General features: G+C 34.8%; 1 protein-coding gene across 2 annotated transcripts in view; it reads right to left on the reverse strand.

Annotated features, from left to right (window-relative positions):
* The window catches only part of LOC149569669 (cationic amino acid transporter 2, vacuolar-like), a 51,007-nt gene extending 24,993 nt beyond the window's left edge, over nucleotides 1-26,014 (reverse strand). Inside the window, exons 1-8 of one of the 2 annotated variants that reach the window (XM_089822387.1) lie at nucleotides 25,199-26,014; nucleotides 20,278-20,479; nucleotides 13,821-13,905; nucleotides 10,709-10,849; nucleotides 10,482-10,600; nucleotides 5,059-5,155; nucleotides 4,593-4,765; nucleotides 4,407-4,473 (exon numbers count right to left, since the gene is read on the reverse strand). In XM_089822387.1, coding sequence (XP_089678513.1) covers nucleotides 4,407-4,473; nucleotides 4,593-4,765; nucleotides 5,059-5,155; nucleotides 10,482-10,600; nucleotides 10,709-10,849; nucleotides 13,821-13,905; nucleotides 20,278-20,479; nucleotides 25,199-25,340 — 1,026 coding nt within the window. In that variant the 5' untranslated portion in view covers nucleotides 25,341-26,014. The remainder of the gene's footprint in view (nucleotides 1-4,406; nucleotides 4,474-4,592; nucleotides 4,766-5,058; nucleotides 5,156-10,481; nucleotides 10,601-10,708; nucleotides 10,850-13,820; nucleotides 13,906-20,277; nucleotides 20,480-25,198) is intronic. The other variant, XM_089822388.1, reaches the window with a different exon arrangement.
* Nucleotides 26,015-26,288: the final 274 nt, after the last annotated feature.

A 26,288-nucleotide genomic window follows, 5' to 3' on the forward strand; every position in this document is an offset into this window, starting at 1 on the left:
ACTAAGATCAACATTTATGATAATTATTTTTCATTAAAATAAAGGTGACTCTATTGTTCTCTCTAGTGCTCATTAGATCAATGAAAATGTTAAAAGTTTCATCAACTTGAATATTGAAAGCATCCTGAAAGGCTATTAGGATGATGACCAATTTCTTAGCTATATTCCTCATTATTATAGAAAAGCTAATTGTGCAACTGATCTCGCAGCTAACTATGGTCTTAATGGTGATTTCAATAATTCTAATGGCTTGGCCGGTATTCTGGTGGGGAATATAAATTCATATCCCCAACCCGTTCCCAGTAATTTTAATCCTACCCTTCTATTAAATGGGTTTAACATATTTTGATAACAGGGACTTGTTGCCTTGTTCCTCACCTATCGTAGGCTAAGATCAAAAAAGATTCAATTAAGCCTTGGAGGGATTTAACACTTCTTGGAACGTCAGATCACATTAAATGAAGAGGATGTCTCGATAACATAAGTTGTAAAGCAATACAGTCATCATTACCCAGATCTAAAGATATTTAGTGATGAAAGAGGAAGCTAGATACCATCTCTGATCTCCAATTTTCTCTGTTTCATTTTTACTTGACAATCTCTTGTGATTTCTCTTCGTAGGTAACAAATGATTCCCAAAATCAGGTCAGGTTTAGCTGTAAATTGAAGAGGAAGCTCATCCCAAGAGAAAACACAGATCCCTAAGGAATTTCAATTACAGATGAACAGAGAAGATTAATAAAAGAATAATCTAATATTGATGTTCAAAATGAATGCTAGATATGCATAAGTTAGACTTGCTGAAAAAGCCTTGCATAAGTTATAATCTAATTTCAAAATATGCTTTGAACATATATGCATATATTCAATCCTCAATATATATATTTTAGTCTATATTTTAAACATATTATTTCCCAGAAAGGAAAGTAAATAGCAACTGCACTGCCAAAAATAGCAACTGTCAAAAATAGACTTACTAGAAATAGTAAGTCCACAACTGAGACCCCCAAAACACCTTGTCAGCTCACGAGGGTCGCTATTATGAACTAACTCCATCAACTGCTTAGACCTACCAAAATCGGGGACATTACACAATCTCATGTGTTGATATTTTACAGGCCATTACTCAAAGTATTTGGTGAATATCATATGTTGATAATTCGAGAGGCCAATACTCATGATATCAAATGTGATATTGAATGGTGGATATCTTCTGATCAAAGATATCGTTAAATTTTGTCCATATATAACCCAATAACATAATATCTGTGTATTTATCCTCGCTATCTAAGAGGGAGGGCTAATGATTGGTAGCTTCAGTTGGATAAACCCATGAGACTAAACTAAAGATATATATATATATATATAACTGTTATATTAATTAAATAGTAATGAATAGATATGTCCCATGAAGGGACATGTCTATCCATGTGTTTTCCACAATATAAGAGAGAGATTGCTGCTCTTGGAAAATATATACCAAAGAGGCAATGTTAATATATTTGCAGCATCCTAATTAATCAACACCATTAACTTCAGCTACCGTCCACTCACCTTGTGCCAAATATGGAGCTGTGAAACAAAGGCTGGAGAAGGGATTATCTGCTGCTGTAAGTAGTGGAATTGCAGGCTGCACCAGACAATGTTCACAATCCTCTTTACCTACACTAGAAACGGCATCCCTTTCTAGATCCTAATTAACAGTTGAACTTCAATGAAATAAAACATTACTGCAAGGAAATTTGGAGGAAAGGCTTCATGAGAGAGAGCTCACTTGGCTGCAGTTAAATTCTTGTTTGAACTAGATTCTGAATAATCATGAGTTATCCTCCTATTGTAGCGATTAAAGCTGCAAAATACAATATAAATGTAGTTTTGAATTGCCAGATAGACATGTATGCAAAATGTAGCTGCATGCTGAAGGAACAAAAATTGACACACACCTGAACATGATATGGCCTCAATATTCACAGACTGTACCCATTTCCGGACATGAAAGAAATTGGAAATAAAGTCTCGGAAATTTTAACCATATGCAATTTATGAGAAAAAAGATTTGAACCACCTTTTTCCAGCATCCACTCAGCTCATGTTAATCTTGGAGCATTTTATAAGTAGGAAAGAGGCCGTATTATTTGGAAGATATTTAAGCAAGCTTAAAGAAACCTTTACCAGCATCCTCCAAGCATGTGCAGAAAACAGAAATTGTCCAATAGGATATGGAGATCTTTCAAATAATACAGGAATAGAAAGAACTCATCTATGTGTGTGTGTGTGTGTGTGTGTGTGTGTGTAGGAATGACCAAGCATAGGTCCATGAGACTTTAATGTACAAGTATTACAAGAGGAAAGTATGAGGGCAAAAAGGGACCATAGATTCAAGAGCTAACAAAATAAAGAAAAGAAAAACACAAAACTAATGAAATAATCAGTGAGGATAACGTAACAAAGTAACCCCACAAAACAAATATAAATAGATGTGTGAAGGAAGGAGCCCTCAAAATGGTGGGAGCTGATGAAGACCAAAGTTGCCAACCAAGGCTGGAAGCAAATACCACCAAATGTCTGTACTTCAGCATGCACTGGAAGAGCCAATGCCAGTATCATCAATCGCAATTGGAGGATGAATGCAGGATCTCAAAATGCTCATTGGGAAGTGTCCAGGGATAGGAAGATGAGTGTAGACAATCTTATGAAACAGGCAAGACCCGTTTGAGCCTCTCCTAACATCCATGGCCGAAGAATTGTTCGTGGCAGAGGGAAAAACCTGTAATTCGAATTTTCCTCCTGTACTGTGAGCCTGTCAAACTTTGCAAAAATGGTGACCATGGAAAGGCTTTAAATCTTTTGGATTCTTGATGAGTGCATTTAGTGCAAGATATGCACGTGTTATTGCTGATAAGCCTTGGAGATTTTAAAAGCAACTGAATTTGTAATGTGCATCGAATGCCAGACTCATAAACCTCTCATGGAATCTTTGTAACATATAACAATATTTGAGTCCTGGACAAGTGAAAGCAGCTCTTTATCTCATAAAACTAATAATTGTGACAACCATGATAGAGATATTTCTAAAATGCAGTTAATCGGTTGCATCAAAACATGGTTATTTCACAGTCTCCAATCACTATCAAACAGCCACAAATAAAATTTTTGCTATATCCTTTTAAAGTTATTTTCCAATTAAAATTAGCAGGTCCACATTTAGACTCATCAACTTCAGCTGATCCTCTCAGCTTACCAGGCTATGGAGATCTATGAAAATCACTGAAAAAAGATATTTATGTATGATTAATCAGTAGATATAGCAACTAGGCAAGAGATAAAAATATTTTTGTTATTCCTGATATCTATTTTAAGATAATGAGTGCACTTAACTTCATTTTTATTTGTTGATGTTGCACTTCTTGTTTATCTGACTTATGGATGGTGACCATTATTAACCCTCATTAATCCAAAAACAACCAATATGAAATTTAGTATTTTAATCTTGAAGAATTTGATCGAATTGATTCTAGTCATCACAAAATGACCTAAATAGTCCTTCGGTTTAATGACATTTTCCCTTGTGTATATCCGTAATGTTTGCAAGGAAAGAAGATCAATTTAGCACACACACACCTCTAAGAACCTTTTAGCAGGGAGGGGAATGAATATCACATTTCACTTCTTTGGGATTTAGACCATCTAGCCTCTTTCTCCATAGGAAAAGGTTCTGAAATATGCAGTGCCAGTAAGTCACCCATGTCTCACAAAGTCCAGTCAATGTGGTATTAATCCCAAGTACACCCAATCATGCATTAAAATGTTGTATCTATAGCATGCAATTATTTTTTATTAGAAGTTGAATCTTTGTGTGATTTGACCTATGTGGCTTTGAATCATCAAAAGAGGGCCTCCATGAGAAGTCATTTATTCTACTGACACTTTTCCCATTAATGTAAATGATCACAAGGCATGGAAACTCACTTGACACATGAGCACCCCTATGCACTTGTGAGTACTGGGGACGAAGTATGGATCATCATAAGGCATAATACATATTGCATATGGCAATGTTTTTCTAACATTGTATAATTATTAATAATTTCACCAATAATTCTTTCATGCCCACTTTTCAAGGTTAGCAATTTCCTAACACAATTTTGAGAGCCATGTATCTTTCCAAGGTTAAAAATAATCAATATCCATATAAGCAATTTATCATCAAACCTTGATTTTAATGTCAAACTAGAGTATACAAAAAAATGAACAGACCTATCAAGCATAAAAACATTATTACTGTAATCTGTTCCTATCTACTTAATTCTATAAACTTATAAATGATACTAGAAATGTCCAGTTATTTCTCATAATGTAAACTTACATTTATTTCTAGCTTACTTTAAATATTAAGGAGTGTGTACCTGGGGAAGAATGGAACCCATCAATGTAGATGAAAGTGCAGCCACTGCGCCAGCAGTAACAATATACCTAGATGTTGTAGGACATAAATAAAAAACCATAAATTATTGATAGGAAAAGTGTAACATGGATCAATTTTTTTAGTACAATATTACTTGGATAGATTGTTAGCTTAGCATGTCACTTACATCGCCCAATGTAAGCCATGAGCTGAAAATGCAGATGAGATCGGAGTATCTGGGTCCATTAAATAGTATGGTACAATGCCAACTATAACAGAAGACACAAGCATGTATAATCCACCACATATTGAAAGTGATATGCCAATGCCTAGAGGTAAATCACGTTGTGGGTTCTTGACCTACAAAAGAGTACTGATGTATGAAACCAGAGAATAAACCATTGGTATGATATTTCTCCAATTATTTACTGCAGTTTAGATTCTTGGTTGAATGAAAAAAAATATGGCTTAAAGGAGAATTATTTTTTAACATATTTTCTTTGACTTCAATCTAGGTAACTAAAAAACATGTTTTCAACTTTAATTCGGATGACTTTTATGAATGTCATAATGCTGTGTCAAGCATCTAAAAGCTAGATCAAGAATAAAACCTTGTTCTGTTCAACCAGACAACAAACTAGGTTAAATCATACCTCTTCAGCAGTACTAGCAACTGTATCAAAACCAATGTAAGAAAAGAAAACTGTTGCTGCGCCACCAAGCACACCATTGAGTCCGTATGGAAAATAGCTGCAAAAAGTAAACGTATACATGGTTGAATTTGCTACTAAAATGTAAAATTTGAAGGTTTGATAAATTCAAACTAAATAAGCATAATTGTTAGAGATACAAGTCCTCAAAGACAAAGAGTTCCCAAAGGTTTGCAATATCATTCCTCTTTACATTTTAATGGACATCTTCAAGGTTATGGATTTTGTGTCCTGAAACATCAATTTAATAACAGGAAATACATTGTGATTATGCAAGAAACAACCAACATAAATTTCCAACAAAGAAATGCATGTGGACAACCGTAAAAACAGTATTAACGTTGCATTTATAAAAAACAAGGGTCCAGTCAGGCATTGTGGCCAACTTGAAAGGCCGTTTGGTTCTCATGTTGGAGACCAATGTTCAATTCACAACATGGACATCTTTGTGCAAGTAGATAATAGAGTGATATTCCGACTTCAATGTTAGTGTATGGTAGGCCCACCGGTTTAAAGAGAAAAGTAAGGAGGGATAAGCAGCAGTTGTCCTGTAGAAATAGAAGGATAAAGCATTCCAGCTTTACAAGGAGAAAGCATTCAGGATATAAAAGAAAATGACGAAGAAGATGAAAGCAAATTCCCTGCAGTAGGGTAATGGAGATGAGAAGAAGATGAGGTATTCAAGCCATAGCTGCACTGCAAGAGTGGCAGTAAAATTTGAAATATGATTACAGTAGTACCGTACCTTCTTGTTAAAGTATTACTTAAAGTGGTATACCCACAAATGAATTGTTCGAGAAATTAACGATCTCTTTGGGTCTGGAAGACCTGAAGATTCTGGGTGTTTCCCTAGCTGTTAGATGGATTTTAAAGGTATTAGAAGATAATAAGGCTGGGGTGCCATGGAAGGGGGCTTCCTCAAAAATAGAGCTAGAGCCACTTTCTATTTTTTAGGAATATTTTAAAGCTCGCAGTCTCATGAAATGTGTTAAGCTCCAAAATTGAAGGAAGATGGTCTCTCTTTAAAATAATAACAAAAATTTTTTTTTAAAAATTTCTAAAATGATTTTATCACAAAAATCTAAAGTCTAAATATTCTGACAAGTGGCAAAAAGAATTCCTAAGCTGGTGGGGCTATTTCTAGCCACACCCCTTTTCCACCCACTTGCTAAAAAGTAGGGACTCCTATTTTTAAGAGAAAGATTCTAAATAATCCCATAGCAGAACAGAATTTTTTTCATGGGACCACCCTCTTCCTCAAAAATAGAGCTTAAGCCCCCCTCATGGGACCCCTGCCTAAGCCTTGGAAAATTCTGATTAGAAATTACATTCAATTGGCCTCTGTAAACATGCTAGGTTGTGGAAAGATATGCACCTCTGACTCCTTATTTGGCAAATTCTGGGTCAACCCCTCTCATTCTAATGTTTTTAGGTGTATCAGGAGAGCTTGGGAGCCTGTAAAAGGTTTAGTCATTGACAGACACTTCTTTAGACTTTAATAATGTGGAATATAGGATCTGTTGTTCTAGATATATTTGGTGGAACTTGACTCATAAGGATAAGCCTTCTGCACTCTTGCTCTCCTATGTTTTGGAGCCAAAAAGCAATTAAAGATTTTTAAAATATTCTTGAAAATGATATCTTGAGATCTCGGTCTTCTTTAAGTACAAAGTTTGAGCTCCCTCACACTCACTGGAGAACCTACACAGAGCTTAGAGAAGCTTGTAGGATCCTGTATTTTCCTATGGATAATCAGATTCAAAAATGATCAGTAATGCTAAATGCTGCAACGATATTGTTTTGCACAAAGTTGATAGTAAGCTGATGTATAACACTTTTGTGAACTCCTAGGAAGTGTTCAGGCATCTCAATGCATACTGAAATTTAAGCCTTCGCCCTTAATTCGGTCCCAGGAAGTGTTCAGGCATCTCGATGCATACTGAAATTTAAGCCTTTGCCCTTAATTTGGTCCAAAGTCTTTAATCAACTCTCATATAAGGTCCTTGAGCATAAAAAGGCATGCTTCAGATGGTTGCTGCTTTTCACAAAGCTGCCTGGCTTTGCCTTCTTCGCATCCTAATTTTACTATTTGTCCCATTTGCAGGGGTACCTTAAAATATTGGTCAATTTTTGTTTTGCTCCTTTGAGAGAGAAATTTGGTCTCTCTTCTTGTTTGGGTTGGGTAATAAGGGGGTAAATGACAATCTGTAAGTTTCAAATTCTATTTGGTCCTATTGCTGGCCTAAGGGATGCTTGTAACTGTATTTTGGCTATTTTTTCAAATTTTTAAGTTTATCTGGACATTTAGGAATGAGGATTGGTTCCAAGGCAAGAAGAGGTGTTCACTGAGTCTTCTCAAAGACTCAAATTTCACATTATTTCTAGCAGGTTACCATTGCCGTGGCAATTTATAAACAGAAACTTCCGGAGTTGATTGTCACGGGCAACGCTACCTTCAAACAAATCAGAAGTCAAATATGCCATACATTCGCTATTTTCCAGGGAAGGTAATAAAGAATCCATGAGGAACAGTCTGGAATTTCAGAAGAGATTTAACAAGAAATATTCCAGGAAGACTTTGATGGAAGACCTGGGTTTCAAAGATAAACAAATTGCCTATGATGATGATGCAACAATATTGTTAGCTAGAATGATGTAATATCTGAAATTGATCCTCCTGTTGGATGGAATAACATGGATATCTATACTAAAAGTTGTAAAATGTAAACTGTTACATTTCTAGGCTTTTGTGGGCACTATATGGCCTATATGTAAACTGTTCCATTTTGCAAACTGCTACTGTGTTTTGATGGTTAATCTACTACAGTAAGCAGATGTTGTATCCTTTTTATCCTTTTAGTAATCTATTACCAATTCAAGGCTACGTTGCACACGTACCCTCCCCTCCCCCTCCTGGACCAAGATAATTTCAAACCGGTTCGAAGTTCGGGTCCAGTTCGACCAAGGTCCTCTTTTTTCAGACCTGGTTCGATCTAGTTTGAACCGGGTTCGAACCCAGGCGAACCACCTTAAAATAATCGAACCCAGTTTGAACCCACTGCTACAGACGGCATTTAAAGTGTTTTAGTTGCAATTTTTTATAATTTTTTGGCGTCCATGAAACCTAAAAAGGTGTTATTAATTGGTTTTGTGCCCTCTCATTGTCATTTTATGTTTCTAAATAGGTCATTTTGTCTTAAATAGGTTTCTAAATACCATTGTTGATTTTGCTGCTGATCCCATTGGCCTTAGTGCAAGTAATACCAGAGGCGGAGAAGAAGAAGATGAAGATTGAAGAACTTAGAACTAAGAATTCTGAATATTAATAGATTTTCATTCCATTAGTTAAACAATGAACATGAAGCAAGGATACTTGAACTTGATATTTTAAATTTTTTGAATCTTTGATGTTGAAGTTGATTGAACTATGTTACTATATGATGGTATGATCACTATGATATGTTACTGTTTATGGTGTTTTAAAGTTTTTGTTGGTTAAATGTATTTATGCTACTATGCTACATTCTAATTTTAACTCATGCTTCATAAAAATGTATATATATACAATTTTTACATGTTTTTGTACTAAAGAACCCAAACCCCTTTCCAAAATTTTGTCGAACTTGTGAACCAGTTCTCGAACTTCAAACTTGGAACCGAACCCGAACTGGCAACTTAGATTCAAGGAAAAAAGGATCTCATGACATCATAATTTAACACCTTCAATGTGCTTGCTGCCCAACATCTCTGCATGCTATTAGCTTTTGTGTATGTCTTGGACTGCTTCTACCCCAAACATTGAGCTGCTGATTCAAGGGATGGTCACTTCATTCTATCCTCCCAATTGAAATTGAGCTTTCCTTACTCCTAGTTCTCCATCAAAAATTGATTTGCCTCTCCAATCTCAATTGAGAATGGGAAACAAAAAGTGAGTTAAAAGTTAGTATTCAGAGTGCCTGCCACCTACAGCCAGATGGATGGAAGCAAGAACGAAGGAATCATATAGCCCTTTGGTTTTTCTACAGCCTCTTACATATTACACTGGCATAAGAACCTTGGGCAATAGAAAAAAATTTAGTTAAGAGATTGAGATGGCAGATTTAAAACATCGGATAAAGAGTACAGTTTCACCCTTAGAAGGATAGAATGAAATGCCAAGTAAAAGATAAGTGAATTCATTGAGTCATTAAAGATGAGGATCATCCCATTCAGATTATCTGAACACAGGTTTTGCATTTCTTACAAGCTTTAACCTTCTACTTTGACAATATAGACAAATGTTGCCAAGCAGCAAAGAAACCATTGTATTAACTTTGCTCTTGCATTTGCATTCCTGTGCATAAACTAACCCTTCAGATGAAATCATGAAACACATACTTTTAGTCAAGAGAAGTGCAAGGAAAGGAGGCAAAAAGCATTATTGACAAACCCTACATAGAAAGAGTAGAAGGAGGCAGCAGATATCTAATCTCAAATTTAATTGTTTTATAAGCAAGTTACAAAATCATTAACAAATTCAAATTGTACAACTCTTACTATTATAGTTCACAGAAATGACTCACTTACTGTTGCGTGTAATGAATGCATTGTAAGGGGAAGGGGAAGTTGCGCAATCAAGGTCAGAATATTGCTTGGCTCATAGTAGTGTCCAAGGGATGTGTATTTTGTCAAAATTCACTAAGCTTTATTTTCCCTACATTGTTGTTATTGCATTAACACAATGCATGCTGAATGGAGCTTGAAATTCAGTCATCATCATGGCAACTGCTCTTGCTTTAAAACTAGCGCATAGCATACTGGAAATATTTTAATTTTCCAAATAGATAGAGGATTGATTTTATTATTAAAACTTTGGTTAATGATTGTCATAGTTGTATTAAGGATTCCCAAATGTCAATCAAAGTGACTTTAGCTTCTGCTATGTACCTTTTATGGCAACTTTGTACATCCCATACCTTGCATTAAGATCTGATTTTTTTTACTTGTGCCAAATATTTTCATCAGTTAATCATATTATGATGCCACTTATTTTTTTTGGAAACTTGGAAGAATGAACTTTTTGCACTACAAAGCAAATCACACAACACAATCCATCTTTTAATTATTTTTGGTTCTGGCTATGCTAAAGTAATTTTGGTTCACAGCAAGTCTCTTGTCTTACTTCTTTCTTTAATCCATTATGAAGCGATCTCCAGCGCTAATTCAATTTTTGACTTCCAATATCTAATTCATTTCTTCTGTTAACTTACAAGCCTTTGGTATCTAAAGAATACCACTCAACAATGGTTTACACGTAAAAACCTTTTTCTGTTACAGATTCAAAAATGGCAATCTTGAAAGAGATTACATAAATAGAAATGTCTCACCCATTAGCCAGCTCATATCCAGGCCAACCATTCTGAAAGCCAATAATACTGCCCGCTACAATGACGAATATCATGACACATACATTTGCAAGTGTAACAATGGCTTGAACAGTTGCACTCTGTCACCCCCAGAATTTCTGAACTTTAGAAATATATCTAAGACAAATTTCAAACTATAAAGTACAAAATTTTGTTAGATTAAATAAAACTTCCAAGCAAAATACTACCTCTTTAATTCCCACACATAAAAGTCCAGTCACAATAATTACAAGGATTGCAGCACATGGATCAACTATGATGCCAGTATCGAAAAAATGGTGACGAACTAAAAATGCTGGCAAGTTATCTTCCCCTCCAAAGAATAGAGCCTGAAAATTAAATCACCATTAAGTATTTAGAGCAATATGAATATTCCTAGAAAGATATTTTTATTTTATATCCCTTAAGAGGCAATATGGATCAGTTCCTGCAAAGCAGTTTCTCTGGCATAAAAATGGAATAGATTAACTTGCTCTAAATAATTTTCCAAACTAATTATGGCTTGTAGATTTCATCTTGACAATGGATGACCTAAAACATCAAATTTTTTTAAATATTGTATCACAAGTATATCCAGAAGTGTTTCTACCATGTATCTGCGTACTTTATTTCATAGAAAACCACCAATTGAAAATATAATCTTGAATTGCCATTACAGATCATTTTGGCCTAAGAAGCGTCAAATGAGAGGAAAAGTAATCAATAACTCCTTAATATGACTCTTTCTTAATATATAGGCAATCAATCTTACAACAATATCAATATATAATATAACTCACTCAAAAACACCAACTATGAATCTTCTTAGACTAAAATCACATTCTATAGACAATACACTAAGCTAATCACAATAATAAAGAAACACATAATATACAACAATACAAATCAATATAATGATTAACATTCTTATTATAAGTTAGGCTCTATACCAGCTTATGTTGTGATTAGCATTCTTATTATAAGTTAGGCTCTATACCAGCTTATGTTGTGAAGGTCACCATGAATGGATTAAAAAGAATGTCATTATGGATGAATGTATTGGTGTTAGAAGTCATGAAAGGAAATGTTGACAACTAGGAAGAGTCTGTAACAACCAAGATATAGAGCTAATTTCAAAGTTTCCATGATGATTCTTTGGATCTTTGCATGTTCACCCTTTCAATCAGGTTTTTTCAATTTAGGGCAGATTTTTAGCGACTGAATCTAATTACTATCGCCATGTTAACAATAGATGATATGATAGTGCAAAGCTTAAAAAACACATGATAGGAAGCACCTAAGTTACTTGTATAGGTATGGGTATGGGTATGGGAAGCCATTACAACAACGTTTTCCCCTCAGGTACACTACATGTGTATGTATATGTATATATAAAGTTATAAACATACATACACATATATACATGTACATATACATTCACACACATATATATATATATACAAAAAAACTTAAAAGTTTAAAGAAATATACAGAATTGTAAAATTACATACATTTAATAGTATGGTACTTCATCACTGATCAATGCCAAATGCCAATTGATAGTTCAGAGATTCAATATTGTATCATATGCCATATAATCTATATCAGCTGCCCTTCAAAATACTGAAATGAGAAAAGAGAGAGTGAAGAGAGCATGAAATATCCCAAACTCGGATACTATCTCCAATCTGATTTGGGAATACAAATTTTGACATGTTTTGCATCATCTCATTGCAAACTAAAACATACAAAGAAAACAATATATATTTCCAAGGAAATAAGCAATTTCAAAGACAAATCTATTAAAAATGATTTCAATGTAAAACATGCATAGCTGTTACATCGAAAATACTGTTGTTACAATGCTATAACATGCATAAATTTTACATGCAACATATCCACATGATTCCACTCCAATATCATCAAGCCCCTGTGAGATATGACCAACTATAGCATATGGAAGAAGATTGAATGGCTTGCAAGAAGAGTGACCAATACACAATTGGTGCTTCTGCTGTGAACAAACCCACAAAATAATCACTAGAATGTGAGGAACTGAACAATGTAATGCCCCTGTGAATCCTGAAGCGAATCCACCAAGGGGGCTGACCTGGATTTCTATTAAAATCACCAAACCATCTAGGGTTTCCGTCCTAGGGTTTTATTAGACCTCCAAGCAAAGCTTCAAGCTCATGTAGAAAAGACTCAAAATAAAAATAAAAATCTCTAGAATACCTTCACAATTCCCTTATTTCTCCTTTTCCATAATTTGAGAGGAATACTTTATCTCATTTCCCTCCAACAAGCAACTTTATGTTGTAATTTAAAGTTGTCATTATAATAAAGTCACTTTATTAATTAATGTGACTTTCAATAATTCTTATTTTATTATTGTCACTTGTAATTAAATTAATTAAAATGAAGTCATCCTTCTAATATTTAATTTTCCTGTACAACTTTAAAATTATTTATTTATTTCACCGACATTTGGGACATTACAGTCCTTTCATGGAGATTGGCTACCCTCAAGCAATCTGCACCTGCATATTACAGAGCAAAATGATCTTCGTATTGAGCAAAATGATGTATATGGGATCTTAGCTCATTTAGTAGCATTCAATGGATCAAGCTTCCTAGGTACTCTATGAAGATGAAAATTAAAGGTTACAGACAATCTAAGACAAACCTTATCACCAAATTCTCCTCTATTATATATTCTATATGAACTTCTCATATGGTAGGAGAGGTATTAGATCTGCCTGAGCTTTATTTTGCACATTCTAATGGGACCAATTATTGTTTTTCTTTGAAGGAGCATCCAAGTTGTCTACTCCAAAAAAATGATATAATACAATCTACTTTAGTTAAATCCTCTCAGACAGTAATCATGGCCCTCGTTCTTGTTGATTTTTTTAACTTAAAAGCTTTTACTCTCCCAAGGTACTAAAAAAAATTAAATATTTAATATAATAAATTATAACTATGGTAAGAAAATCTACAGAATAATTTTAAAGATACCCACATAGGTATTACAGACAGAAGTCAGAGAACAATGTCGCATATAATATAATGAAACTCAAAACAAATGGAATTCTAAATTAAACATTCATCAAACGAGCCCTTTCAAACTAATGGGATTTTTTTGACAACCAATTCTGCAGCAACTACTACTGAAGTGCTACAATATACTAGTATAATACATGCAAAGTTTCTATGGAAACCACATATAGCTTAAGTTTTCTAGGAACTTCAAACTTTTTAGTTCTAGTAATTGTAAATATCACATGAAATTGTAAATAATAATAATGAAATGTGGTTTACCAGATTGGGAGAGATCCCACGGGCAACAGCAGCCCCACCCACTGTATACTCCAATATAAGTGCCCAACCAATCAGCCAGGCAATCCTGGAGGACAAGATCATCATAAGATTGTTTCACGAACATCACAAAACATATATCAAAAGAATGAAGTAAAATGCTAGTTACAAATTTGTTGATTTTATATAAAAAGAAAAACTAATCAGACAAAAGGTATAGACTAATCTCAAAGAAAAATTGTTGACAATGATTCCTGATTCTAGGTGTTAAGAATTTAACATGATAATCTCCAGGTCTATAAGTGCAGATCGCACTTATTCTTCTAAATCTAGATGTCTACAAATGGCTCTATACACTCTCATTCATTCCTTTATGAGGCGGCGACTTTTCCAGATTTGTTTGCATTAATACTAACCTAACACAATGTGTTAGTTAGTGACTAATATTAAACTGTCTTAAAGTCGCTGATTATGAGAAAGGTTATGAAAGCCGACCAAGGATAGGGACATGCCCTTTGAGGGTGAAGTCTCTTGGTTTAGATATTCAGATGGATGGTGATGCAGTTTTGAAGTACACACAAACAAAATTAAGTCTGCTCCTTCAAGCATCTCCATCCAGCGAATTGTAAATCAGAGTTACTCTACTTCAATCAAGATCGATTATAGAGTATTGGATCTGCATTAAACAAAGGTGTCAACTTCCTCAACATTTCAGAACATTCAGAATAATAAGATATCATTCTCAGAAATTCAAGACTGAATCAAAATTCTGATCCAATGTTCAAAGAATTTGCAGAGACTTTACATGGTATCAGAGCCAAGTTATCAGATCTAGGGCTCTTCAAAATTCAGTTATCAGACTTCATATATATTCAGTAGTTTTCTCCTATCTTCAATGGCATACACAATCAGACCCGAGGACAAGTTCGATGGGAAAGAACACTTTGAAGCCTAGAAATTCAGAATCTTGATGATTCTTGAAGAGAAGAATTTTAAACAATTTGTTGATGGCGCATCCAAACAACCCCCAGTTGAACCTCACAAATCTATATGGAGCAAAGGAAATAGAAAAGCTATTCAAATCATCTTGGATGGAGTTAAAAACGATATTGTACCTATGCTTACAAAACATCAAACTGCCTTTGATATGATGAATGTATTACAAAATGCATATGAAGTAAACAATACAACCAGGGTTCTTGCGTTAAAAAGGCAACTAAATCACATTCAGATAAAGAAAGGAGAACCGATAAATTATTATTTCCTAAGAGTTGCTAGTATTAGAGATGGACTATCAAGCATAGGAACCATCATTAGTGACACAGAATTAACATTTATGGCTATAGATGGATTGCTAGATTCATGGGAGACATTTGCACAAGGAATAAGTGCCAGAGATCAGCTTCCAGACTTTAATAGACTCAAGAATGATTGTCTTCAAGAGGAATCCAAAAAACTAAAGAAAGGAGGGAAACCAAACGTAGAAGATGAAGAATTTCACGTTCTTAATACAAACTCCTATAAGGGCAAGAAGAAGCATTTCAAGAAGAAAAAGGGAAATCAAAAGAATGGAAAGCCCAAGAAAGATTTATCTAAGATAAAATGTTTCAAATGTGAAAAGTTTGGACACTACAAATCTAATTGTCCTGAGAATTCTAAACAACAAGCAAATTGTACTAATGTTACTAGAGAAGAAGATATCTATGATCCTGAGAATTGAGTATTGTACTCATCACTACCAAATGAAATTTCAAGTAAAGCATGCGTAATTGATAGTGGATCTTCTAGACATATAACGGGATACAAAGAAACTCTAAATTCTTTGTCAGAGAAGGTTAACGGTGAAGTTACCATTGGTGATAACTCAGCACACTCCGTTGAAGGAATTGGAAATTGTACTTTGAAACTAAAATCAAGAAATACTCTTCTTCTTAAAGGTGTACTCTATGTACCAAGGATTAAAAGAAACCTAATCTCAAATTACAGCACTTGAAGATGATGGACACAATGTTGCGTTCGTGGATGGAAAAGTATTAACTTGGGCTAAGAACTCTTCCATCAAGAAAGCAAAGTTAATTGGTCAAAGAAAGAGATATTTGTATGAATTGAATACAAAATCTAGTCAATCCATTCAAGCCCTAGTTCACGAAGCTGAAGATTCAAATGAAATATGGCACAGAAGATTAGGGCATCTAAATTTTAAAACTTTATCAACTATGAAAAAGATGGTTACTGGACTACCCAAATTAAATAAAGACCACCCTAGTATTTGCAAAGAGTGTGCTCTGGGTAAAAGCACCAGAAGTCCCTTTTATGATAGTACTAGGAAAACAAATAATGTACTAAAATTAATTCATTCAGATTTATGTGGGCCTATGTCTGTTCCTTCTCTTGGAGGATTCTGGTATTATATCTTGTTCATGGATGACTTCTCTAGGAAAACATGGATTTACTTTTTAAAATGCAAGGAATCAAAAGAAATCCTACAAAGATTTAAAGAATTCAAAGCATTAACTGAAAATCTTTCAGGACATAAAATTAAAACCCTTAGAACTGATAACGGAGGAGAATATACCTCAGACTTGTTTAAAAGGTTTTGTAAAGAATCAAGGATTAAGAGGGAGTACACTGTTCCTTATAACCCAAAGCAAAATGGGGTAGCAAAAAGAAAGAATAGGACAATTATAGAAGCTGCTAGGGCTATGATTTTTGACCAAAACCTAGAATATTATCTTTGGGCAGAAGCTTCTTGTACTACCGTATATATTCAAACAAAAGCCCTCACTCCTATCTTAAAGATAAAACCCCTGAAGAAGTATTTACTGAAGTAAAACCCAATATGAGTCCTCTTAGATTTTTTGGATGTCCTGTATATATCCATGTTCCAAAAGAAAAGAGAACCAAGTTAGAACCCTCTGGGAGGAAAGGTATTTTTGTAGGGTATAGTGAAACTTGTAAAGCATATAGGATTTTCATACCTGGACAGAAAACTATTGAACTTAGCAGAGATGTAATCTTTGAAGAAGATCTTGCATTCAAAAGAGCCATAAGTTTTGATGAACCTTCTCCTTTATCTAGTTCTGAAAGAAATAGTGAATCTGGGTGCCAGAGGGAGAACTTAGAAATCGAAGATGAAATTCAAAATATGAACCTTGAAGAAAATTCAAAGAAAAGACCACTTTGGGCCATTAAAACAGTTGAAGCAGCTCAAGATTTTGTTGCACCTTCTGGAACAGTTAGAGAAAGCAAAAGACCTAAAAGATTCTCTGGTTATATAGCTAACATAAGTGATTTATCCAAAACAAAGCCAACCAATCCCTCTAATGTTATTAAACATATAGCTTGGAAAGAAGCTATGACAAAAGAATACCAATCTATCATGAAAAATGATGCTTGGGAAATTGTTCCAAGACCTAAAGGAAAATCTATTGTTTCTTCCAAGTGGATATTTAAAATAAAGCATGTTGTTGAAGGTAGTATTGAGAAGTATAAAGCCAGATTTGTAGCAGATGATTTTCTCAAAAAGAAGGGATTGATTATGAAGAAACCTTTGCTCCTATTGCCAGATATACCTCCATAAGAGCAGTCTTAGCAATTGCCACATCAAAAGGATAGAAAGTAAATTAGATGGATGTGAAAACAACATTCCTAAATGGAAAGATTACAGAAGAAGTATATCTAGAGAAACCCAAAGGATTTGAAACTCATGACCCTAACATTTTTGTTTGTCGGCTCAAGAAAGCTCTCTATGGGCTTAAACAGGCGCCCAGGGCTTGGTATGAAAGAATTGATAAATATCTCACCGGCTTAGGATTCTCCAAGAATGAAGCCAATCCAAACTTATATTATAAAAGAGATAAAAATGATATGGTAATTCTGATATTGTATGTTGATGATTTATTAAACATAGGTGATGATCATCTTATAAATCAGTGCAAGAAAGATCTAACTAGAAAATTCGAGATGAAAGACTTGGGGCTTCTACATTACTTCCCAGGATTGGAAGTACGACAGAATTCTGACAGTATCATACTTAATAAGGGAAGTATACATCAGATATTTTGAAGAGATTTGGAATGTGGAATTGCAAATCTATGTCTTCTCCAATGGAGACTAGTTTACATAACTTAAAGAAGTAGCAGCAAAATCACCTTCCATAGATTCTACTCTCTACAGACAGATGATTGGGTCCCTTATGTACTTAGTAAATACAAGACTTGATATTTGCTATGCAGTTAATGCCTTAAGTCAGTTTATGTGTGAACCTAAGGAGATTCACCTAGTTGTCATTAAACACATTATGAGATACTTACAAGGCACTCTTAATTTTGGACTCAAATATGAGAGAGTTGCTTTAGATTTGCATGGATTCACCGATTCTAATTGGGCTGGAAATGTTAAAGACAGAAAAAGTACGTCAAGATGTTGTTTCAGTTTAATTTCAGCTATGATATCTTGGATATGTAGAAAGCAGTCTTCAGTAGCTCAGAGTTCTACAAAAGCCGAATACATTGCAGCAACAATGGCCTCTCGAGAAGCAGTCTGGCTAAGGAAGTTACTTGTAGGATTATTTGGGTAAGTCATGAATCCTACGATTATTCATTGTGATAATCAGAGTTCCATCAAGCTTTCAATGAATCCAATTTTCCATAACAAGTCCAAACATATTATAATTCCTTACCATTATGTAAGAGATATGGTAGACAGGAATTCTATAAAATTGGAATACATTTGCACTACAGATTAGACAGTGGACATTCTCACCAAACCTCTATCTAGAGTAAAGATAGACAACTTCAGGAGAAGGCTTGATATGGTTGAAATGTAATTCATTTGTATTTTTCAAATTATTAATAAAATGATTTTATTTGTTAGGCTATTGACTATTATGGGCTTCACCATTTGTATTCATTATTTAAGAGGTGACGATCTCTGAGATAATGAACACTTGCATAAAAGACATTATAAGAGATGGCAATCTCTTAGATAATGTGCTAAACAGTAGAGTTCTACTATAAGATCTAGATGAGTTCACGATCATTTTGTGATATAGACATTGCAATGTCTATGAGTCATAATTTGGATAAACGAAGAATTTTAGTATTCTCCGAGTTTATACTGTATTCTAGTAGATCTTAAACTCAGGATCTTGTTGTGATATAGAAATACCAGTTTCTATGAGTCACAACTTGTATAAATGAAGAAATTAAATTACTCTTCAGATTTATCCTATAACTTATCACTAGTAGCAGTGATTTGTCATATCACAGATTGAGTAATATGACATTGTGTTATGTGTTCTATGATATCACATACTAAGAAGATTCAGACAGATATAGAGTATTAATTCTTGCTTATTCATCTGTATTGATGTTGCTAGATATAATATCTCTCTATGTGATTATCAAGTTAAGAGGGAGTGTTAAGAATTTAACATGATAATCTCCAGGTCTATAAGTGCAAATCGCACTTATTCTTCTAAATCTAGACGTCTACAAATGGCTCTATATACTCTCATTATTTCCTTTATGAGGCGGCGACTTTTCCAGATTTGTTTGCATTAATACTAACCTAACACAATGTGTGTGTTAGTGACTAATAGTAAACTAAGTCTTAAAGTCGCCGATTATGAGAAAGGTTATGAAAGCCAACCAAGGATAGGGGCATGCCCTTTGAGGGTGAAGTCTCTTGGTTTAGACATTTAGATGGATGGTGATGCAGTTTTGAAGTACACACAAACAAAATTAAGTCTGCTCCTTCAAGCATCTTCATCCAGCGAATTGTAAATCAGAGTTACTCTACTTCAATCAAGATCGATTATAGAGTATTGGATCTGCATTAAAAAAAGGTGTCAACTTCCTCAACATTTCAGAACATTCAGAATATTAAGATATCATTCTCAGAAATTCAAGACTGAATCAAAAGTCTGATCCAAAGCTCAAAGAATTTGCAGAGACTTTACACTAGGAAGTTCAATGTTGACTACCACCTCACAGATTGATCATAATATACCAATCAATCATTATGTCCCTCATCCCACAAGCAAGATACAAAATGTAAGGACCATGAATGCAGGGTACCCTCTTGTTATGCTTCAGAGATTTCAAAGTTAACCTTGAAAGATAAGAAAGATAAATTAAGACCTTAACGCCCTTGTGATCCAAGGTCCTAAGCAAGCATCATTGTCAGAAAAATGAAAAATAGAAACATGACGTTTTACGACTATCAATTTGAGTTTATGTCTGAGGCCCTCTATCCATTTGAGTTTCCCACAAAACCATCTCTTGAATCAGTTCCTTCATCTTCCTCCAAAACTTCAATTTCAATGGCAAATTATTCCAAAATTGAATTATATATGTATATCCAGACTTAAGATCTCTCCTGGAATGACTCTGAGAATCAAAAATGAATTCCGTTCAAGCTTCACAAATTCATGATGATATTTATGTTTGAAATTTACCCTTCCCCAACACAAATGTATGAATAATGATATGCACTGCCTGCAGATGGACAACGACTTGCAAGTTCAGCATAGCAAAATGCTGAAAGGGCAGCAGCTATTCCAGCTATTAAAAAGGAAATGGTAAGTGCTGGTCCTGTGTGCTCTCTAGCAACTTCCCCAACAAGGACATATACACCAGCTCCAATTGTCGACCCAACACCTGCAAAGATAAGAAAGAGAATGCATAAGTGTCTCTGTATGGGTTTGTTTGATATAATCATTGAAATGTTTTTTTATTTCAGCCCTGCAAATTGGATCATTCTATTAATGAAGATGCGTATCATATATGCACACAAAAAATTATAGAGAAACATGCATCTTTCCTATGTAAGCCACATAAAGTTTTTGTGCATAAAAGACATAGAAAAAAGCCATACAATAAAACAAAATGGTTTGCAGATATAACACTAAAACCCCCAGAGGAGCCCCCCATGTTTCTGTTCCTATTCAATGCTTCCACATCAACTTATAATCAACCCTTTACCCTTTGCTTTAGGCTCTAAATCAAAAGCAATTTGTTAACTTCCTTTGAAAAGATAGATAATGTGGCTGGACCCTTTCAAAGTTTGGACATGATCTTGTGATTATTTGGTTGATATCCTATTAAATATGATATTACTTGGGCAAAATATCTCACCCCATCAACCGAATTCTCTTGGAAATGTCCCCTACAAATTCAGGAAAAACTGCAATCTTATACCTTCAGCTTCCGGTAGAAAGGTGTTATTAGTTAAACATTTTACACATCAAAAGTTAAAATTCTCTCAGATAAAGTTCAGCTAATTGTCTTTAAAATGAAATTCATCTAGATTTAGAAGTCAAGGCAATAGAACATTCTACTTGTATAGCTGATTTACATAACAAGGCCCTCTTTTTGGTATGCTCAACCACCTTCTTGTGCTTCTCAAGAACGTTCCCAACACTTGATATCTACAGAACTTCAAATCATGGTACTCATGAGGGGCAACAAGCCATTATTTAGTTTGTTGGCTTCTCTTTTACTATCTCTTCAGGAATTTTAAATTTCAGCACAAAACATATACTTCTTCATTAATTTCCTACTATGAATCAAAATCAAGCAAGCCATATATCAAGATGACAACATCCAGTCATTGCGATTGATATGTAACTTTCAGTCATCTTAAAATTCTTGAGTTGATACTGAATTCCTCTCATGTTGAGACCATTTCAATGATAGTGAAATGTAAACAGCAATAGAAGCAAAAAACATTTAAGAGATGAAGAGCACAAAGAAGGAGAAATCAATTTGAGACTGAATTGACTAAACAACTTTAAAAACCAAGATACCAATTTTGAATTTCCAAAATCTCATTTCCTTATGTCAGAATTATACATTAAAGATAGTAGTTTTCCACAACCCATAGTATTGTAAGCTATTGTTTCTGAGAAGGATTGTGATTTCCTTTTTGCATTAATGTTTCATATCACACTCCATGATCCATTATCAGGATGAGAACAACATGTAGAATTATACATTTTAAGAAAAACGAAAAATCGAAATTATAAATATTATTGTGTATGTTTTCCATGGAAAACCTGCAATGCTTCGTTAACCAAATTTTTATATTTCCAATTTGAAATGAGGAATATGAAAACCACATCCTTAAGGAATTTTCTTTTTCGAAATCAAAGGGATATTTATGAATTGAGAAAATCCATTTTCCACTGATGCCGGTTGATATCACTAGTTTCTATGTGATGAGACCATCCAGAAAAATCATCACCAGCAAACCAACAACCCAAGTAAAAAGAAGTTAAGTCATTAATAACTCCTTTCTTCTTACATGGTGTGAGTGTTCCAAGGGTTGCTTGCATTGCTTGTCAAGAGACCTAGCTTGTCTCTTCTAGGCACCTATACACATAGTTCCTTGATCGGTTTAGGTGATTAACTAACACCAATCCAAACTCCTCTCCAAGATTTTGATCCTTTGTGCTTACCCTCAGAAGACCAACACTCTGTTTTAGTACTCTTCTCCGCACTCACTTGAAGGATCCAAGTGTAACTTGCTCTCTAACTACATCCCTCATTGCAGGGTCATCCAACATCATGAGATCCGTCCATTTGCTTCCAATTGTGGCCATTTGGAAAGATCTTTAGACCTCTTCCTTACCGATTTCAAGTTTTTGACTCAAGAAGCCTAATTAGGCCTAGTTCCAATTAGCCCTAGTAATCCACTAATTCCTCTTTCTTACAAAAACTCTCCAAACACCCTGATAAATAAACTCCAGATTTGAACACACATTTGGAGTCTCTAAACGATTTTGTAGGTCTTAAAAACCTAAGTTGTCCGTACAGGTGATTCCTATTATATAGGTCAAATGGGACTAAAAGACCTATTTCCTAGGGCTGGACCACAAACTTGTTTGGAAACCTATCTAAATGGATTGGTAGGACCTCGACCTTTAGGATGTGTTAAGATATGACTATCCCCTTCCTAGAACTGTACTTGTTCCATACAGTACTTCTATCCCCTGCATGAAATCATTGATTCAGCACTGTCAAACCCCTAACTAAACCTTCCTAGCTCGCCTAGGGCTTGACATTCAAAATAGCTTCCCAGCTCCTCTGGACTCCTACCTTGCCATACATCATGTACAATGACTCCACTCTAAGACTCATCCACATTTACAAAGTTTCAAGGGTTGAAACTTAAGTGGGAGTCATGAAAACAAAAACTGTCTTCTCAGGACCAGCACACTGTCAAAACTGAATCTGAAAACAATTTATTTAACCCTCTAAAACTACTCTATTCAACTTACTTACTGAATGAAAAACTCTTACCACTAATCTCAGAATACTATACAATCCACAAAATGAACTCTTCAATCCATCTTAACACACTATCAACACTAAAGTCAAGAAATTGCTGGAAAATACTGTTGCAGAGCTATATTGCACACATCAAACTATTACGATTCCACTTCTCTCTTCAGATTCGAGTCTTTCCTTCTTCTTAGATGCCATCTCCACCATTCTAGACTTGTTGGTCAATTTCCCACTCCCTATCCTTAAGGGAATCCACGGTAACCAAGTTGCATGCAACATTTGCAATAATTGCAAATGTTGTCATGACAACTTCTTGACAACATTTGGCATCTTTGCCATTATGCCTCCTTCCTGCTTCTTAGGATCTTTAACCTCTATATTCCGGGGAACCAACATCATTTATGGCCATGAAGCATCTTTCTCACCACTTATATGTTTTTAAAACACATTTAAGACTCTAATCCACTACTAAGCTTTTAAGCATAAGAAATTAAAATGCTACAAACAATGACTAATTGTGTGACCTAAGTCCTAATGACTAACTCACTTAGCCCACATAACAAATGACCTTCTAAGGTCTAAACACAAACTAACCTAAGCTCTTGACTTGGCTAGAGTCAAGTACAAGCCAATATTTTCAAACAATGGAGGTTTCCTAGGTGTGCTCCTGCACCACTACAGGAAAGAAAATCAACACCATTTCTTTGAATACTATTTTATTAACTGTTTGATAAAACTCTTCCTTCGCTCTTTTCAACATTACTTCTCAAAGACAGCAGAGTCAAATTGCTGTTTCTTTTAAATATATGTCAAATCAAACAATTTCTCTTACTTTTCCCCTCTCAACCTGCAAACTAATTGAGAACTACTTCAATACGATCTCACAGTGAGCACCAGATGCTCCATTCTGGGTAGAACAGAATGATTAAACAACTACTGTCTCGGATTCTCTGTATTTCATTCTGGGATAATTTCTGGACTGTTGCAATTATCTAACTTGTTAGAGGACAAATTGATTCTCCAATGGAATGTGGGTATTGATTTGGCTTTATTAATATCATCAGAAGTCCCTAATGGACTAAAAATATATATAATTTTTAGAGCAAACTCCCCTTGGGATTCTTTTCTCTTCAATGGCTGATCTATTATATAAAAAGGCTACAACAGTGATTTCTCGGAGAAAGCGTGATATCTGATCGTGAATTAACTTGTCTGTCTGATAGGCATTGATCCATATATTTTAGCACAAATATACTTCTAGTTGACCGCAGAACTTTAAAAAAGATATAATTGCTTTGCATTAATTTTTCTACTAGAACCATCCTTATATGAACAATAAATTAAGCAACATGTTTGGTGAACTGGTATAGTGAAAACCGAAGTAATTGCCACGACAGTTTCCATGCACATGCGCTATTCTACACTAAAGGGCATAAATCTTGAAAATACCAGTTGAAAGCCCCGGCAGAATCTAGCATTATAGACCAGTTTCGTTCGACATGGCTTCCACACCTAACCGTAATCTACGTATATGGCGTATTCCTTTGCAAAAGTTTAATAGCAACTAACTAACAAAGCACCGAACCGAAAGACATCCTTAGCGCAACAAACCAGGTGACAGTACAGATCATAAACATAGTTCTAGGAATAAACAAGAAAACATATTTAGATTGAAAATATATTCCAAACAACGACCTAGATAACAAAATCGATTCAGAGCATATTTAAGGCCACTAGCCAGAAAAAAAATTGGACCGGAAACATCCTCTGAGCAACGATCCAGCTGACAAATTGGATTGACAACATCTTCACATCAAGATAGCAAATGTAAATTTGGACTGACAACATCTTTAGAGCCACAACAGAGGCCAACTTTTGGATAGTAACATCTTTTAAGCAACAACTCGGAATAGGATTTGACTTCAAAACCCCTTTTCTACTTTCTTGAGGCCAAATTACTTCTAGGTACAACTAAATTCCCACGAGAAATGGCATGGATGAAGAATTGAGTAGAACGTGGTAAAACACGAATACCCAACATAAATTCAAAACCAAAGACAATAAGAACAAAAAATAGTTCGGTTACGTTACCAATGGGAATGAGCTGAAACACAGAAAGGTTTTTGGCGAGTTGATCACCACGAGCCTTAGAATGAGCTGAATCCACCTGCTTTCTCCTCAATAAGTTCTGCAATCCCCATGGGCTCTCGGAGAGAAACCCAAAGAAACCCATGAAAATTCAAACCAATAGAAACGTTGAACAAGCTGCCAACCAATTCAAGGTTCAAATCAGCAAAACCCAGAACAAAATTGAAGAGATTTGGGTTCTTCTCGGCCCATAAACTTCTTCACATGAACCGTGCAACTTAGACAAAGCGTAAAGAATCTACAATTCTGTGACGCCAGTATCTAGAATCTGCATATCCAGTGTCACAAATTCAACATCTGTCCAAACACTAATGGAAACTGCTTAAAATGAACTTGATTTTATGGGTGACCGTCTCTCATTCCTATTCTGATCCACTCCTTTTTCAGATCTTCCAAGAATAGAATTTAATGTGTCATTCAACTACCCAATAGTAGTCGTCCGTCATACGATTGCCTTATTCCCGGGCTTCCATGCATGGGAAGGGGGAATCTGACGTTTTGATCAATAAGCCAAAACCAATTTCATTGACGCGTAATTTGTGAGTTGTATTCGACGATTTGCAGATCGGAGTATTTGGGCAAACTCAAATATCCACGTGGCCTTATCAACTGACATTACGTACTCTCGTTTGTCAGGACCTCCGATCCAATGTGCTCGAAACCGAGCAGCTCATCGGACAATGATAACGGATGGCAATTGCTTATACTCGTAACCAGTTGCTACCTGAGGTAAATCAATGTGAAAGGCATTTAAATATACGCTTTTGTTCTTTTTTTCTTGTTTTGTTTTTTTTTCTTTGGGGTTGCTTTCACTTTTTCCCTGGTTACTTTCGTTTTCTTCTTTTTGGGAATATTATTTTGTTTTCTTCCTTTTGAGAATATTATTTTGTTTGTATATATATATTTGGGAATAGTATTTTGTTTCGGGGTATATATATCCAAACAAAATACTATTCTGAAAAAGTAATCAGGAAAATATATATATCTCCAAACAAAATACTATTCCCAAAAAGAAGAAAACCAAAATAATTAA

This window comes from Cupressus sempervirens, chromosome 3 (assembly GCF_028749045.1).
Source record: "Cupressus sempervirens isolate cs-2001-9-10 chromosome 3, ASM2874904v1, whole genome shotgun sequence".
Classification (NCBI taxonomy): Eukaryota; Viridiplantae; Streptophyta; class Pinopsida; order Cupressales; family Cupressaceae; genus Cupressus; species Cupressus sempervirens.